Here is a 16,903-nt window from a genome sequence, read left to right on the forward strand (position 1 = left end):
AGGGATACAAAGTTTTTGCTTCACGTATTAATATATATATTAACAACGTATTCAATCCAGATTGAATACAATCGAACTTCTTCGAACTTGAAACGAATTTGTCAACAAAAATAACAAATAAGAAAAACGTGCCAATCGTATTCTTTTTCTAAACTTACACAAGTTTAAATAGTTCTGTTTGTCAATTATTGTGTACATTCTCTAATAATAATGATTACTCTAATTATTAGATTCTTATTTTGTTTTTATGAAGTACTCGTATAGTTTTTTGTAGTACCTACAAATTATTACAAAGTATACTCATTCTAATTCAGTCTTGAAATTAATGAAATTTAGATACAAAGTTTAGCTTGGCCACTACCAATGCCAATTATCACTAGTTTTTTTTTTTTTTCTTGCTTATATGGGTAGACGAGCTCACAGCCCACCTGGTGTTAAGTGGTTACTGGAGCCCATAGACATCTACAACGTAAATGCACCACGCACCACCCACCTTGAGATATAAGTTGTAAGGTCACAAAATTAATTAACTAAATTAAACTAACTTTATTACATAAACTAAATTAACTAAATTACATAAACACTAGTAAGGCATACAACTTTAAAGAAATTTTTAAATATAGCAATTCCGTCGACTATAATACAATATATATAAAAGATATTCACACTCAATCGTGTTGAGTTACCGTGAGGATACTGCTTAATCTAAAACAACAAATACAATGTGTAGTCATCACCATAAACTATGTAGATACAGACCTTAAAGCCGTAGAAAAGCTATCGCAAAGCCACCACCGTGCACAAAGAAGCATTTCGTCACAAAGGCGTGGATCACACGACTTTAGCGGAAAGCCCTCGGAGCTTATTCCTCTCTTACCTAGAACAAAATACATTCATTGTTAGTTCGTGAGATCTGGTTACGGCCATTAAACAAGAGAGTGTTTAATGTTTAAAAAAAAAAGTTTTATGTTACGACAATTAGTGTCTGTTTGTTACTATGAATAGTTTAAGATTAAACAATTTTGTCAAAGTACCTTTACATAAATTTTTGGGCGTTTTTTATTGCCCTTTGGCGAGCTGACAACATTATAAACATCGCAACGGAAATGTCCCCCACCCAAACTAAGATGGCTTCAAACCAGAAGGAATTAGTATTTTGCGGCAAAATTAGGGCTTCTACTTACTGTGGGTGGGCTCAAAACCCACTATATGTTTTTTTATACAATGTTTTTTTTTTTTATAACGGATCTAATATTACTCGATAAGGACATCTACTAATACTTACAAGTACTTAGGCATATATACGGATAATAGAAACAGACTGATCTTCTTATCAGCTCATGGACGTCCACTGCTGGACATAGGCCTCCCCCAAGCCTCGCCACAAAGACCGGTCCTGCGCTGCCTGCATTCAGCGGATCCCCGCGAACCTTAATAGATCGTCGGCCCATCTTGTGGGAGACCTACCCACGCTACGTCTTCCAGTACGCGGTCGCCGCTCAAGAACTTTCTGGCCCCAACGGCCATCCGTTCTGCGAGCAATGTGTCCTGCCCACTGCCACTTCAATGTCGCAATCCAGACTGATAGCACACTCAAAATCGTTTTGGTAAAAATTTTTTAGTGCACATTTTTTCTTTAAACCATTATTTTTTTATGTTTCATTGTCGTATAGCAGCGGTACAAAATAACGCCACAAGCTTTATACAAGTTCGTTTAGGGGCCATACTCACAAGCCTCTCTCCCGTTGCAATTGGAACAAAGGATCGGCGCAACCTTACCATTTATATGGTAAATATCAAAGTTTCGCAACGGCGCGGCGTTGCGAGCGTAACAGTGGTTGAGTGAAAATTTTATGCCTGCCAGGGGCTAGAGGTATGCTAAGGAATTATTACTACCATATTGTACGTGACCGAAGGCTTTTGTATAAGAGCCATTTAGGAATAAAATGCTGCTAAATAAATTGTTTTTTTTTGACGTGACAACGTCTTATAATTCGATGGAGCCGGCTGCACGCACGAAAAAACATGACTCATGCGGCGTTACCTCGCTCTGAGGCGTTCCATATAAGGCTTGAAGTGCAAGCGAGAGCGCGCAACGAGCGACAAAGAGGCACAATCGGCCTCCGCGTTCGGCAGCGCTCGACATCTGTCTCTCTCCTACTTGAGTGAGCGATGAATTGTATTTATGCGTACAAATAAATGTAACTTGATCAATTCAATAGTGATTTCCATTTACCTCCTTCTCTATATCCATACAAAATATCTATCAAACAAATAAAATTAAAATTTTCTTTTGAAAAATGAAACCATTCCATCAGTATTTTCTTATGACGTTGTCACGTTCAACTGTCGTCAGTAAACCGACTTTACAGACAACCGATATTTTTTATACACTAAACAGAATACACTAAAAGAATTAAACTCCAGTTTGTTCATTTATGTATGCTTGCGTGCCTCTCTTTTCGATTAAATGAATCACAGGCTACAATTTACCTGTCCACTAAAATTACATTAAAACCACAACAATATCCGTCCAATGTCCGTTTTGAAATTCATGTAAATGATTCAGAGTACTATAAAAATCCGTTTAAGGCGAAAAATATTAAAATCATACAAAACTGCATTAGTTTTTAGTGCAGTGCCCTCACGAGTCGACCACACGCGTCTGATGGCATAGGGCTGTAGCAAAATTGATAATACATATTTTGAAATCGTGCTAGTTTTTAATGGCATATTTCTTTTGATGTTCGTTTTGTTGATTCAAATTTCTTTTCAATGGCTTCGGTAATTGTAGGAAAGGCATTAATTACCGTTTCTCACATTTCGGGGCTATCGGATAACGAGCTTGAGACTAAAAATTATTTGTATACAGTTTTGTTTAAAGTTTAAACTCCGGTTTAAATTTTGAATAGAGCGATAGTAAAAGATCCATAAGAATTTCTTACAATTTCGTATACTCAAGATTCTTTAGGAAACATACGGTAATGCAGATAGAGATGGGAAGACAGAGAAACACGCAGCAAGATTCATACTTCAGACTTTTCAAAGCCTTAACTATGTTCGGAAAATCTTATTTCAGAAATAAGATCAAGCAATCATTCGTTATAAAATATATAGCATATTTTTTTTATTTATTAACTTTGTATGACTTTGGCCCAACGTTTCACGGCTAACAATGGCTTGGGAATTCATTTGGCAATATTTCAGACACTTTCACATCAGTGTACTTAGTGCGACTTTTTTAAAGTTTCCCTTCGTTTGCCGCTAGGGGCGCTGTTCCAACTCCATACAAATTTGAACTTTTACGCGATTGAAAGCTAAAAAACTCCCGCGAAGGACACAGATAGCCCAAACAAAAGTCTTTCTTCAAATTTTATAAAAATCACCTGATCCCGAATTTACGCATCCACAGCCCTCGACGTCCAGTACAATGATACATCAGAGCGCAGACGAGGGTAAGGCAGATTTATCGCTAATGCAAGCTTCGTGTACAGCTAGTCCTTAACATCGACTGCACTATACTGGCGAGTTTTACTTTGTTTATGGTCAGTATGTGAGCTGTTACACGGACGGCTTTGAATTTTACACGTATCGAACCCGGATAAGTTGAGTGTGGTCCAAGTTAAGAGCTTTCTCACGCAACCCGGCGGCGTTAATTTTTTTTTTTTACTTATCCAAAAGCGTTTCTTTTCGAGAAATCAACAAAAAATTACTAGTTAAACCAACGAAACTTAAAAAAAATTTGCAACGATATGTGTACCAAAACTCTTCATTAATTGCATTATATAACGAATTAATCTATAAATAAATTTAAAATCCTATTGTTCCAATTTGATCAATAACAAATTTATCCTTTGTGTTGGTTAAATTAAGCATCACTATCCGGGACCGTCTGTTTTGTCTGACCCGGAACCGTACCGGCGCCGACGTCCGTAATCTCCGTGTAAACGGTGACAGCTGACAGCTGACAGATCGACCGCCGATACCGGGACTTTGGCAAACGAGGAAAGGAATTGATTTCTACAAATCCTAAAGCATTTATTTGGTGTAGGTAATTCATTCAAACAACCTTATCATTTAACGTGTTTTATGATATCAACAACGATATTTTGGAAGTGGAAATTAAATAACTTATAATAAATACATTTAAAATACAATACGGTAAATACAAACTTTGACCTAATGTCTCCAGGGTTACTAGTAATCAATGAACATCAAATAGGCCGTTAGCTCTACCACCCATCGAGTGCAATCGAAAATAATATTTTGACGATGTAGAATTATTATTTGTAGTTCAGTAAAGGTCATTGTCAATGTATCAAAGAACTTATGATAGCTGGCGCGTGAGTCTTATCAAATTATGGGTGTATTTTAGTCACAGGATAACAGTATAGCGAAAGGCAGTGTTTCGTTTAGACCAGAGGTTCCCAAACTTATTTTGTCTACTGCCTACTTTGAGAATAAATTATTTTTTTCACCTACTTAAAGACCACTATAGCGAGAGCTCAGACTAGACTAGAGTCCCACTTTGGGAAAGTCTGGTTTAGACCGACTCGATGGTGAAGTAGTTAAAGTTCCTGACTGTCGCGCCGAGATTCATGGGTGCGATTCCCACATTCTTGAGATTAACAGATTTGTTTGTTCTTCGTCTGGGTGTTTATTATCTATATATGCATATATTCAAAACGTATACAAACAACTGTGTCAGTCTCTGGTACCCATAGCGCATGGAATCCTAATTTGGGTCCGGATGACCGTTCGTGATTTCTTCACAGTTTTTTATTATTATTTATTTGTTTGATTTTAAATAAATATGTTTACGTTGTGTTACGTATGCGTTCGTTATATCGAATTGCATTCTTGTTTAGCGTTCTTTTTTCGGTATAACGCGAATTGCGCAAACCGTTGAACCGACTCGTCTGATACCCCGTTAAAACGACAACAACAATAAATCAAGCACCTGTTAGTTAGCAACGACTGTTACCGTTTGCGATTAGCGTTTAGGAAATACGACCTTCGAATCGTTTCCCATGAGAAACGGCTTTTCTATACGCATAAACGTGTTGTTACAGTAGGTAGGTAGACCAGGCTGTTTGTTGTTTCGAAATCGTTCTACACAACAGTTTATAATTAAGAAATACCAGTTACGCGAACAACAAATACGAAGCAAAAAATTTTTTCTGTTATTTATGTAGGATTGGTAAGAATGGAACGTTTGAAAAGACCGTGGAACGGAGCTTTAGGATGTGAGTGAGAGAAAACGGAAAGAAAGAGAAAAGAGAACGACAGACAGAATGACAGAGAAAAGAAAGATGGCGGAGACGGTTGAGTAAGCAGAATAAAGAAGATTTTAAAAAAGAAGTAAAGCGCGGTCAACAACAGTGGAATAATTTTATTTTATGTGCCGAAATCCCAAATTCTATATTTATGATTTCCTAGGAGGTTTCAATGGAGGTCACCAATGCGGTGGACCGATCAAATTATGTAAGTAACAGGTCCCCTAAATTAATGCAGTAGAATGGCCTCGAGCAGGGAGAGATGATGGGACATAATGGCGTCAAGTCTGCCCCGTCCAGCACTACAAGACGATCACGACCACTCTGTCAAGAGTGACGCGATTGAGAAGAAAAAGAATGAATGAATTTCTAATTATTATTTTTGTTCAGATTCGTCAAAGAGCTCACGAATCGGCTGCTGTTACGATCGGACCCCTAGACAATGCAATAGAAATCTCGTGTGATGTTTTACCAAACTTCAAAGCGAGACTTGCATACCTACCTAGCGGGTACCTACCTGTTCGGACTAGCAGTACATCCAGTAACTATGCAAACTTCATATTTTCGGAGTTTCATCAGTTTATTACACGACGTCCGTCATAGTGGAAGTGATTCGTAAACAATCGTAAAGTTTTTTTTTCTTTCCCGCCGGTCGTGAACATTAATAATGCTATGGGCCAGCCAAGCCGCTTCCTACTACTATTACCTATTTCATAGACAAAATTGTATCTGTGTCGAAGATTCGAAGATCGTCATAGTCGCATTGCTTGATACGAATAAACCACACATCTTATGCTATAGGAAGTAAAGACTAATAAATAATTTCTTAATAAATTCACTGTTTCGCATTTCTGTCTTCCAAAAAGGCCAACGTATACTTTTTTAAATGAGCTCTTTTAGGTACATTACATCAGTTATATTGCTAACGGATTACCTTCAAATCTTCAATTTATTAATTCCTTATCAAGTCAATCAATATTAATAAAGTTTAGTTATCTATACTAATCTATACTAATATTATAAAGAGGAAAGATTTGTTTGTTTGTTTGTTTCGAATAGGCTCCGAAACTACTGGACCGATTTGAAAAATTCTTTTTCCATTAGAAGCCGACATTGTCCCTGATGAACATAGGCTACTTTTTTTATTATTTTTTTTATTTTATTTTTTTGGTTTCATGTGTGTTTTAATGTTTCCGAAGCGAAGCGAGGGCGAGTCGCTAGTTTTCTATAAACTAAGTAAAATTCAAAAAAAATATACCGCCATTTTATATTGTCTCAATCGAAATTAAACGTAGATATAATAATCGCGAATAGGGTCAAGTATACCGGAAGCGGCCGGCCGTAGAGCACGCGCCTAATTCCTATACAATATCTATGGAAGCGACACAATGGCGGCGCGTTGCAGCTGCGTCTATTATATTCAATCTATGGTAATCTAATTTACGCATTAAATTTAAACACTCACGTCCTAATTATATCGTATTCGTTAATTTAATTATTGAAACGTTAATGAGTTTAAAGATTTCTCGAAAATAACTTCAACGACTCTTACGTATTTCAAAATAGCACAGAAGACAGATTTCATTGTAGGCGAAACTTAACAAAAATATTTTTGTCAACCGACTATGTATAAAAGGATTCGTTTTTCTCTATTAATATTTTTTTACGGAAACAATTCAGAATACAGACTACAGAAAAGTTTGTGTATATGGAGTAATTCAATAATAGATCTTCAGATTCCTCTGCTTCGGCAGTAAACAACCAATCGATTTATTACTACAGCGAAGCAATCATGGATTTCTGTTTAAAGGATAGGATTGTCATTACATACATACAAACAAGTGAGACTTCTCCACGTAGGTGACGACATCCATGTTATGTTGTCTATGGACTCCTTTGACACCGGTTGAGCCGTGAGTTTGACCACTCAATTAGTACAAATAAAAACAGAGTGAAAACTTAGTTCATCAATGTTATTATCCGATAACCTAGTTTCAAATGAAAAATTTAAAATAATAATATAAAGCAGAAGATTTTTTTATTTGAACGCGCTAATCTCAGGAACTACTGGTCCGATTTGAAATTTTTTTTCAGTGTTAGATAGCTCATTTATTGAGGAAGGCTATAGGCTATATAATATCACGGTAAGACCAATACAAGTGGAGCACCAATAAAGAATGTTTCAAAATAGGGATTTAAATAGCTCTTTAACATTCTATAATTCAAAAATATTTTCACTTTCTACGTAAATGAAGTGGGGGTAAAATTCAGTGTTATGCCAAAGTAACTATTTCACGCGGACGGAGCCGCGGGCAAAAGCTAGTTTAAAATAAAATCTAAATCAAGTTAATATTTTTCACTGAAATAGTGACAAAGCCGGAGAAAACAGTTACGTTTCAGAAAAAAAGTATAATAGGGAAAGTGGGTATCCGTCCGTCTGTGCAGACATTACAGACGTTGGCCAATGAGCGCGTTAATACTCTCAGCAATTTTAGAAATCTCAAGTTTCCTCAACGTTGGGAATTTGGTCTCCAAACTCACACTAACATAAAAATATGTTAACAATAAGTTCTACCTGCAGACTCTCAGTACTTCTGTATCTGGTGCTCTGGTAAAGATGCGGCTAAATAGATCGAAATTATAGTTTCTCTTTTAAACGTACAAACACCACACACACTACGATTTAACTGAGTATTTATATAATACACAATAGGCTCCTCAGCATTGCTTATATCCATGTGTGACAGTAACGATTTACTATCAGGCAGGCCGGGTACTACCCACTGCTGTCTGCCAGGCAGTGGTAACCTGCCTGACAATGGCAATAATCAATAACACAAATAAAAAAAAACAATGAATCACCAAAAATATATTCCAGCAGCCCTATTAATAAATACTCCAATTACAGGACATTAAAAATGAAAGTAGAACATACAATAAAACCATAGACGTCGCAATAAGTCGATGATCAAAACGAAATATCTCGTAAACGTTTAAAAATTTCCAACGGATTCAATTACACAGTCCAATCGCAGATCGATAAAATAAGTGGGTTTAATGTAATGGGTCTCTTTTATTAATTAGTATTATTCTTAATTGGATGGAATATGAATACAATATTAATTAATATATTATTTCGTCCACGGCGATTACGAATTTTTGTACATTCGTTGTTAATTATAAGGTAAGTTCTCCAATTCAATTTAAACCAGACCGTAATTAAAAGAAAAAACCAAAAAAATGGCGTCTAAAACAATACACTTATTTTCAAGGTACAACCTAAAACCAATAAAACCCGAATAATATAGTAAAACTTTCATTAAGAAACTTCTCTATACCAAAAAAATTTATATAACAGCATAAATATTTTATTTTGAGTGCGTGCTTCCAAAAACATCATCAAATTATGTATTTAGTCGACCATTACGCTCGCCTTCGCATATTTCTCAGATAGCGCTATCCTAGTATTAATACAAAAAAGGAAGAGTTCAAAGACATTAATCTCCTACATTTTTGATAGATTTGATTGTCTAGCTTTAGATTCAAGTAGTATCACGTGTGTTTAATCAATAATAAAACTGAATAATAACAATTTTATCACTATGAAATTAACAATTACTTATTATTTTATATTATTATTAAAAGAAACTGAAAACTATTCCTTCTATCCAAAGAGCGTCAATGATTGTACTGATTATTTTAAAACGGTATTAAAGCAAACAATTTGGGTTTTAAAACTTAATAAAAATATTAACATATCAAAACTGTTTGACAGATTACTTTAACAAAATTAACAGTTATATCGTTATATCACGAACACGCAGCGCTAACGACACACAATAACAAAATCTCAAGTTTCGAGAGAAATTCTACAAACATAATTAACTTTATAATTAAGTTATCAATCAAAGCGTTTCTCTTAAATTTTTTAGATAATCTCGAGTACACATCGGGGTCTCTTTGACGTTATCTTTCGTGCAGACAGATTACCTAATTCCTAACAGTTTATTACAAAATATCAATTTTAATGATCAACAAAAAGACTAAGAGACCTTAATTTTGGAATTAACCTTTTTTGTTTTTTTTTTGTGTGACAAGCATTTAATCACCGCTTGCCATTTCACATTTAGCAAAATGGCAAAGGAAATTAAGAACATAATCAACAGACGGTTAATAATAAATAGAAGTATGTTTATGAGAAAATTAAGTTGAAATATTAAATTAAAACTTCTTGTTTTAAATCGATCACATGTTTGTATTTGACATTTGAAGGATATTCGCCATTTTTATCATGATCAATTTTTAAAATCAAACAACGTGGTATATACTTAAAAGTAGACAAAGTGACGTTCTTATCTTTTTACCAAATTTTAGAGAAGATTGAATGAATGGTGTTTACTGAAATTTATCAACCGTCATAACGGTTCGTTACATAGGAATCTCGAGAGATAAAAGTCATGATTGTAATTTAAATTAAAAAAAAATCCAAATCAGAGTAATAAAATTCGTACATTAAGAATTGACGTGGCTTAACAAAAATTTTTACGACAATGAGTTTCATATTTTGAACGTCATAAAAACATGCATTCTATCAGTTTATAAAATAAGATTTTATTTTATTTTATTCCAATGCGCTTGAAGGAGGCACAGTTCCCAAGATACTGGCTACGTTACCTCGTTGGAGAGCCAGACTCACTCTCTGTGCAAAGTACCAGCCAGCCTTAGCATAGATCAAAGTACACTTTCCGTCTCTTTTAAATCAAGCGCATACATTAAATTTTAAGGTATGCGCTTTAAGGCTTAAAGTATTAAAAACAAAACTGAAAAATTCATCATCATCATCATCAACCTGCGGCAGTCTACTGCGGACATACTGAAAAATTACAATTCTTCAATGACATCTTTTATGTTTACCGATAAACCAGAATTTTGGATTAAGTAACTTCAATTTTAAAGGTGCGATATAATAAAATAAATATGAAGTCGTTACATGATACTCGTCAAGTACTACTCGTATAGACGATGACGTCTGGTGAACGGAAGGTCGTACGGGCTAGCGAAATGACAGTTCATAAATTAGCATAGAACCCGGAGCGATATCGAACTTTAATGTCAGTAATAACGATATCGTGTCCGGTTAATTGCATTCGATCGCTATCCAGATAGCGATAGAGGCGGACCACACATGAACCACACGTGTTATATGAGTCGACTATTATCAAAGCCGGCAATCTGACTTTTGGACAATGATTGGTAAATCAGAAAAACGAATTATTGACTTTGTATTCCATTGGCAGTCACAAAACTCTTCGGAACGACATCTTAGATAAATAACAGGTTAACTATTAACCTTTATTTAATGCAGGTTTTAAACCGTATTCTTTGAAGGAGACGATTATATTCAAATCAATCTGTATTGACATATCAATAATTTTTTTTTGTCCAAATGCATAGATTGCCACCTTTGATAATAGACGACTCATATATGGTAGTATATATATTTATATATTTTACGTACAATTTAGTCTGATCCTGTATATAAGTTTGTGTTATTTAAGTTTATATTTAATATAACTTAGTTAATTAGTAGAGACAAAAAGACAGTTGATTTCATTAGAACGTTTATTTTGATTGACGCGAAATATGTGTCATTTTATATTATTATATAGACGCGGATTGAACCGAAAAAGTGTTCTTGATTTTGATTTCATAATAAACTATGCTTTTGTTGATTATATAGAACTGTCTAAGCTTCCCTTAAGGTACTTTAATTAATAAGATATTTTTATTCATTGGCGTTGTCAAGCTAGTCAATTTTACATGATTGACTTCATTAGCAAATCAAACTTCTTTTTTTTACGGTAAAAGCTGTTTGAGGTTTCTCAACAAAAGCTGCCAGAATGTTCAAGCTATATTAAATAAATTAACTAATATTAAGAAAAAAATTACAACAGTCTGTGTCGTATTATTGCATGCGTCTCGACTCTAACATTCTCGGCAACGGCCATTTTGACGTTTTGTTGCACGCGCGCAATGTCATTATTGACTTTGACATTTATAATTATTGAATAATTTTGTTCCTTTGTTCAACGTTTTATCATGCTTAGTGTCCTTGACATGTCCGTTTTTTAAGTAGTTGCAATATTAATTGTGAGTTTGTATCGCCTACGGTTATGTCGAGTGCCCATTTGCTGGCTACTTTGTCTGCTAATTTTCCGCCGTCCGTGATTGACATCCGTGGGCGTTAAATGTCTGAACTGTACTCGTATCGAGTGATATGACATCACGAGATCTCTCTCAGCCTTAATGCAGACATCTAATACGGGTTTACTAACTTCAGTAAAGCCAGAGATTTCAGTAGCTTTTGGTATTAGTTCTAGTATTAGTATATAATTAAGACATTTACGTAATGTCTAGAGATATGTGTCAGCATTCCTTGTATCGATGAGCTCTGGTAAACCCTTAACACCGGACGAGTTGTAAATCTCATCTGCGTATCTAAAGCAAGAATTAATTTTAAAAAAGGTGGATAATATTCTTCTCCTAACCCTGATCCCACTAGATAGGGTTGCCCGATCAAAATGTATTCTAATTTTAAATAAATACAGTCTCCACAACACTTTTCCTAGAATTTTTTTCTCGTAACAAGGCAAAAGGGTCAAGGATTTTAAACACGTCAACTTTTTATAAAGTCAATGTTATCGTTGGAGAAATTAACAAATAAAACATTTTCTGGAAGCGGCACCTAAGGCCAATGTCAAATTTAAGAATTAGCGTTAATAATGAAAGGTCAGACGGAGGTGTCACTTCCCGGAAATAGCACCTAGGAACTCCAGACCCGCGTTCCAGTGGTGAACTTCTATATACACCAGCCACGGTTCGACCTTAGCTCTGTGATAATTAGAGAATTTTTATAAAACATCTACAATGTTTACTAATATTGAAATCTAGGCAAAGGATTCTCAGGAAGTTCATCAGACGAACTACAACTTCAATCATGTTTTAAAAACCATTTTTTACCACATATCAACTACTTAATGACGACAATATCAGTTGAATTCAGATGCCAATTAAATCGTGCGACCATAGAGTTAGGAAATACATTATTAAAAATATTCCATTATTCCCTTTTCCACGAAACTTGGTTCTTCGAAGTCGGATAAACGTAGCCCTCTAAAGAATTCCATTTAGAGTTTCCGTAATAGCCTTCAGCAATAAAATAAGTATTTAAATTCCGTGTTTTTTGACTACTAAACGAAAAATAGTCTTCGTCCAAAATTAGTAAAACACAACAAAACACAAAAACTACAAAATTTGCTTTTGAAAATTTTTTTGGAACCCATAAAATTTTATAGAACAAATTCTGCTACGGTGGCGGCGGGCAATATTGTCGGTCTTACTTAATCAAATTCAATTCGATTAACAAATGCATCTCATTCAAGTAAAGGTAACAAAGCTATTACAACACGTGATAATAGTACCACCGTGTCAGCGTGGCGGAAATAGTTCCACGGGGTTAATATTTCCTTGTCCAACATTAAAACGTTGACTGCCATGTAGGTCACCGGTGCCCTACGTGGCGCACTGAAGTAATTAAGCGCCTGGATTGCCTAGTTTTGCCTTCTTTTGTTGGGTAATGTATGTTTCAGTATTTTAAGGCTCTTATTTTTTTTTTTTTTTTTATTGCTTAGCTGTTTGGACGAGCTCACAGCCCACCTGATGTTAAGTGGTTACTGGAGCCCATAGACATCTACAACGCAAATGCGCCACACACCTTGAGATATAGTTCTAAGGTCTCAGTATAGTCACAACGGCTGCCCCACCCTTCAAACCGAAACGCATTACTGCTTCACGGCAGAAATAGGCGGGGCGGTGGTACCTACCCGTGCGGACTCACAAGAGGTCCTACCACCAGTAATTACGCAAATTATAATTTTGCGGGTTTCATTTTTATTACACGATGTTATTCCTTCACCGTGGAAGTCAATCGTGAACATTTGTTGAGTACGTATTTCATTAGAAAAATTGGTACCCGCCTGCGGGATTCGAACACCGGTGCATCGCTTCAACACGAATGCACCGGACGTCTTATCCGTTAGGCCACGACGACCACAAATTATTAGGAATTTATTAGGAATTTACAAATTATTATCTTAGGAATAGATTCACTCATTATTTTCGGATTCGTCTTTCCCAGAGTCTACTGGATACTCCGGCGCCTTAGTGAGAAGATCGAAGAGAGAAATCGATATAATTACTTCGGTGCGCCGCGTAGGGCACCGGTGAACTACGGGGCAGTCAACGTGTTAAGATCGTGTACGCTATTCGTTTGGCACAATGTAATTAAGCTTTCTTAGCGCGACTCCCGCAATGACTCCGCGCAAGTTTCAATTAGCCGCTGCCGCCGATCCGGGGAATGTGTCGCAATTTCTTTTCACAATCATCTTATCAATGAGACTGAACGATAAAGCGACGCTCTCTGTTCAACCAAACAAATATTGCGACACGAACCTCTTTGTACAACGAGCGACGTTCTAAATCAAAAGCAAACAGTTGCCGCGTGCAACAATACGAGTACTCGCGTCCTTATCGTGCTGAGTCGCGGCGCTGACGACTTAATCCTCCTCCTCGAGATGCACGGGGCCGCACCGACATGCGCGAAACGAGATCGTAGTCGCCGCGTGAAACGAAACGTGACGCCGGTAATGGAGTGCAATATCCGCTTTATGCATTCCGATGCCCTTATGCATTGTTTCGGTCGTTTGCGCAACGGTCGCGCGACGCCGACGACGGTCGGGCGCCCGCGTCGCGAATCCTCACTCCGGCTCTAGACGCGTCGATACAAGACCAACCAGAGTGCTTAGTGCGAGTTTATTAACGTTCTCGATAGCGTAAAAGTTAGCTCATGTTTTTATGGAATGGGATCGTTTCCCTAAGTTTGCCGTTAAGGGCGCTGCTCCAACTGCATACAAAATTGGCTTAACTTTTACGCTATCGAGAACGTTAAAAAACTCGCACTAAGCACACAGCTCGTCGAACCGATTCTAACAAAATCAATTCGCGCAAACGGGCTCGCGAACGCGAAACCCTTGTTAGATCTCGATTTAGTGCAGTAGGAATACTGCGTGGTGTGTGTTAACAAGACGTTAAGCCCGATTAATACGGTGCGGAAACTATCGACTCGTGTTTCGATTCGAATAGGGCGATCGAGCCTCGAATGGCGGTAATAAACTACTCGATACACGATCTCAATTGAACAGCTTCGAAAGCAGTCCCTCCCGTATACATACATATACGTTAACGTTTAATTTGCATGTGATCGTATCGGAATTCGATGAAGCATCCAAAAGATGTCGAAACTATCGGATAACCCTGATCCCGGGTCGCCCACTCGCCTCGCTCTTACCGGCGTTGGCGTGCTCCAAATTAATATTATATTGTGTTACAATTACGGCATCGTACAGATTTAACTGGCGTCGCAATGAACTCCGTATCGCTCGTTTTATCGTTCTCGTATTTAGGTCGGGCCAAATTGCTTCTCTTATCGCCTTTTCGCGAATCAGTAGGTGATCGTGATTGTTGACAGCGTACCCTCCTTTACTTGAGAGGCTTGAGGATCAAGATTTTTTTTTCACGTTTATTACATTGACGTAATACTTAACAAGAGCACGGAATAAGTAAGAACTAGTGGTCCCGCAGTAGTCGAAATTCGACTTTAATCAATTGAAATTTTATGTTTAAACATTATTATGGTTCTATTGTCAATAACTGTTATACTTATATAATATAATCACAGATTTGGCCAAAACTACACTATACATAAATAATAATAAATACAAACAATATTCATCTATTCTCAATTTGACCACAGACTTTAAACACTAACAAAAGTTTGACAATTGACAACAAACAAAGAGTATATTTATATATACTCTTTATATAGTATATAGTATAGTATAGTATATTTATATAGTATATATGTGTTGTGTCAAATACATGGTAGTGTGTGTAATATTTTCTTTATTGATTTAATGTATATTTTATGCATTATTTAAAAAAAAATATGAGCATTGTGCACTTCTTCTCTATATTCTCTATAAGCGTGGAAAATTTCATACTCCTCCGTCCGCGCAATTTTCGTAAAAAGGGATACAAAGTTTTTGCTTCACGTATTATATAAGTAAGAATTCTTCGAAACTATCGATCTAATATCGATATAACGATCTAATATCGATTCACACTAATCGTGGGAACGTACGGACTTCGAATTTATTAACGTAACAAAGCGCTTTTGTCGATCTGTCGTGCTCACTTTGCACTTCTGAAAGGCGACCGGTATTCAACATCGCAATGCACCGCTCTAAAACGACAATAGAAATAAAAATAGAGACATCCAAAGACGCCATTTTGTCTCACGAATGTGAACTTGTCAAAAGTGTTACTTCTTTGTCATGTGGAGAAATATGCTAATGTAAAGAATGAGTCAGAGAAAACTTAGCGAGTATTCATTAATCGTCTTGGGATGTTTTTTTTGTTCTGAGCTCATCTGGTATAGTTAACAGAAGTGTTAAAAACGCTCCTTTCTGAAGTAATTACCTGTAGAAACAATCGTAACACACTCAACAACAAGGAGTCGAGTGCGGTGTGGCCATTGTTCCTGTCTGTGGAATTTTGTTATCGATAATGACGACACAATGAGTGGCTGCAACTGTACAAACATTGTCAATAACGAGTCTCGTGCGATACTCTGTGCTCGCATTCCTCGTCTCCACTATTACACCACAGATTATAAGCCATGAGTTATATAATTCAATAATAAATATAAAAAAATACCAGAAATAAAACAAGATCAGAATATCATTAATCTATTTAGTCGAAGTTAGTTGTAGATGCTTTATTAAAAGATATCTCAAAACTAGTGTTCAGATCTTGATAAAAATTTAAATGAGACATGAAACCCACCAGCTTTCAAACGAGTATTATCAAAATCGGTTAACCTAGAAAAAATTCTTAGAACACATTAAGAAAAATACAGACGAATTTATATACTTGTCACTGGTGGTAGGACCTCTTGTGAGTCCGTGCGGGTAGGTACCACCACCCTACCTAATTCTGCCGTGAAGCAGTAATGCGTTTCGGTTTGAAGGGTGGGGCAGCCGTTGTAACTATACTGGAGACCTTAGAACTTATATCTCAGGGTGGGTGGCGCATTTACGTTGTAGATGTCTATGGGTTCCAGTAACCACTTAACACCAGGTGGGCTGTGAGCTCGTCCACACAACTAAGCAATAAAAAAATAAATAAAAATATACTGTGTGAGCTCTTCGTCGCAGCCGACGAGTTCGACGAGGACGGTGACCGTTGCTAGGAGAGCCTAAAAGCACCGAGATTGAACCCGGGGATCCGACAAGACCTATTTTGGGCGACGGCCGCTTTGCTTTGCCCCGTTTCGCCTGGGTCGGATATGTAGTTAGCGGCGGCCACGATAAGAGGGTTTTCGTGCCGCGCTGCTTTTTCAAAATAGCGTTCTGACGCTTCTCTAAGATACTTAAGTATTGTATGTACTTATGTACGTATACACAAGCTGGACGACTGTAACCTTTAATCATCCAAAAAATCTACAAAGG

The 16,903-nt window shown here is 36.6% G+C and overlaps 1 protein-coding gene across 3 annotated transcripts in view; it reads right to left on the minus strand.

Moving 5' to 3' along the window:
* The window catches only part of Drak (Death-associated protein kinase related), a 226,787-nt gene that overhangs the window by 120,327 nt on the left and 89,557 nt on the right, over window positions 1-16,903 (minus strand). The window contains exon 1 of one of the 3 annotated variants that reach the window (XM_089730143.1): window positions 760-827. The exons of the other annotated variants lie outside the window; for them this stretch is intronic. Within the exon in view, the coding sequence (XP_089586269.1) occupies window positions 760-812 (53 nt within the window). The 5' untranslated portion in view covers window positions 813-827. Of the gene's footprint in view, window positions 1-759; window positions 828-16,903 lie in introns of those variants that run through there. 3 annotated transcript variants of the gene reach the window in all.

Source organism: Bombyx mandarina, chromosome 10 (genome assembly GCF_030267445.1).
Source record: "Bombyx mandarina strain Sakado chromosome 10, ASM3026744v2".
NCBI lineage: Eukaryota > Metazoa > Arthropoda > Insecta > Lepidoptera > Bombycidae > Bombyx > Bombyx mandarina.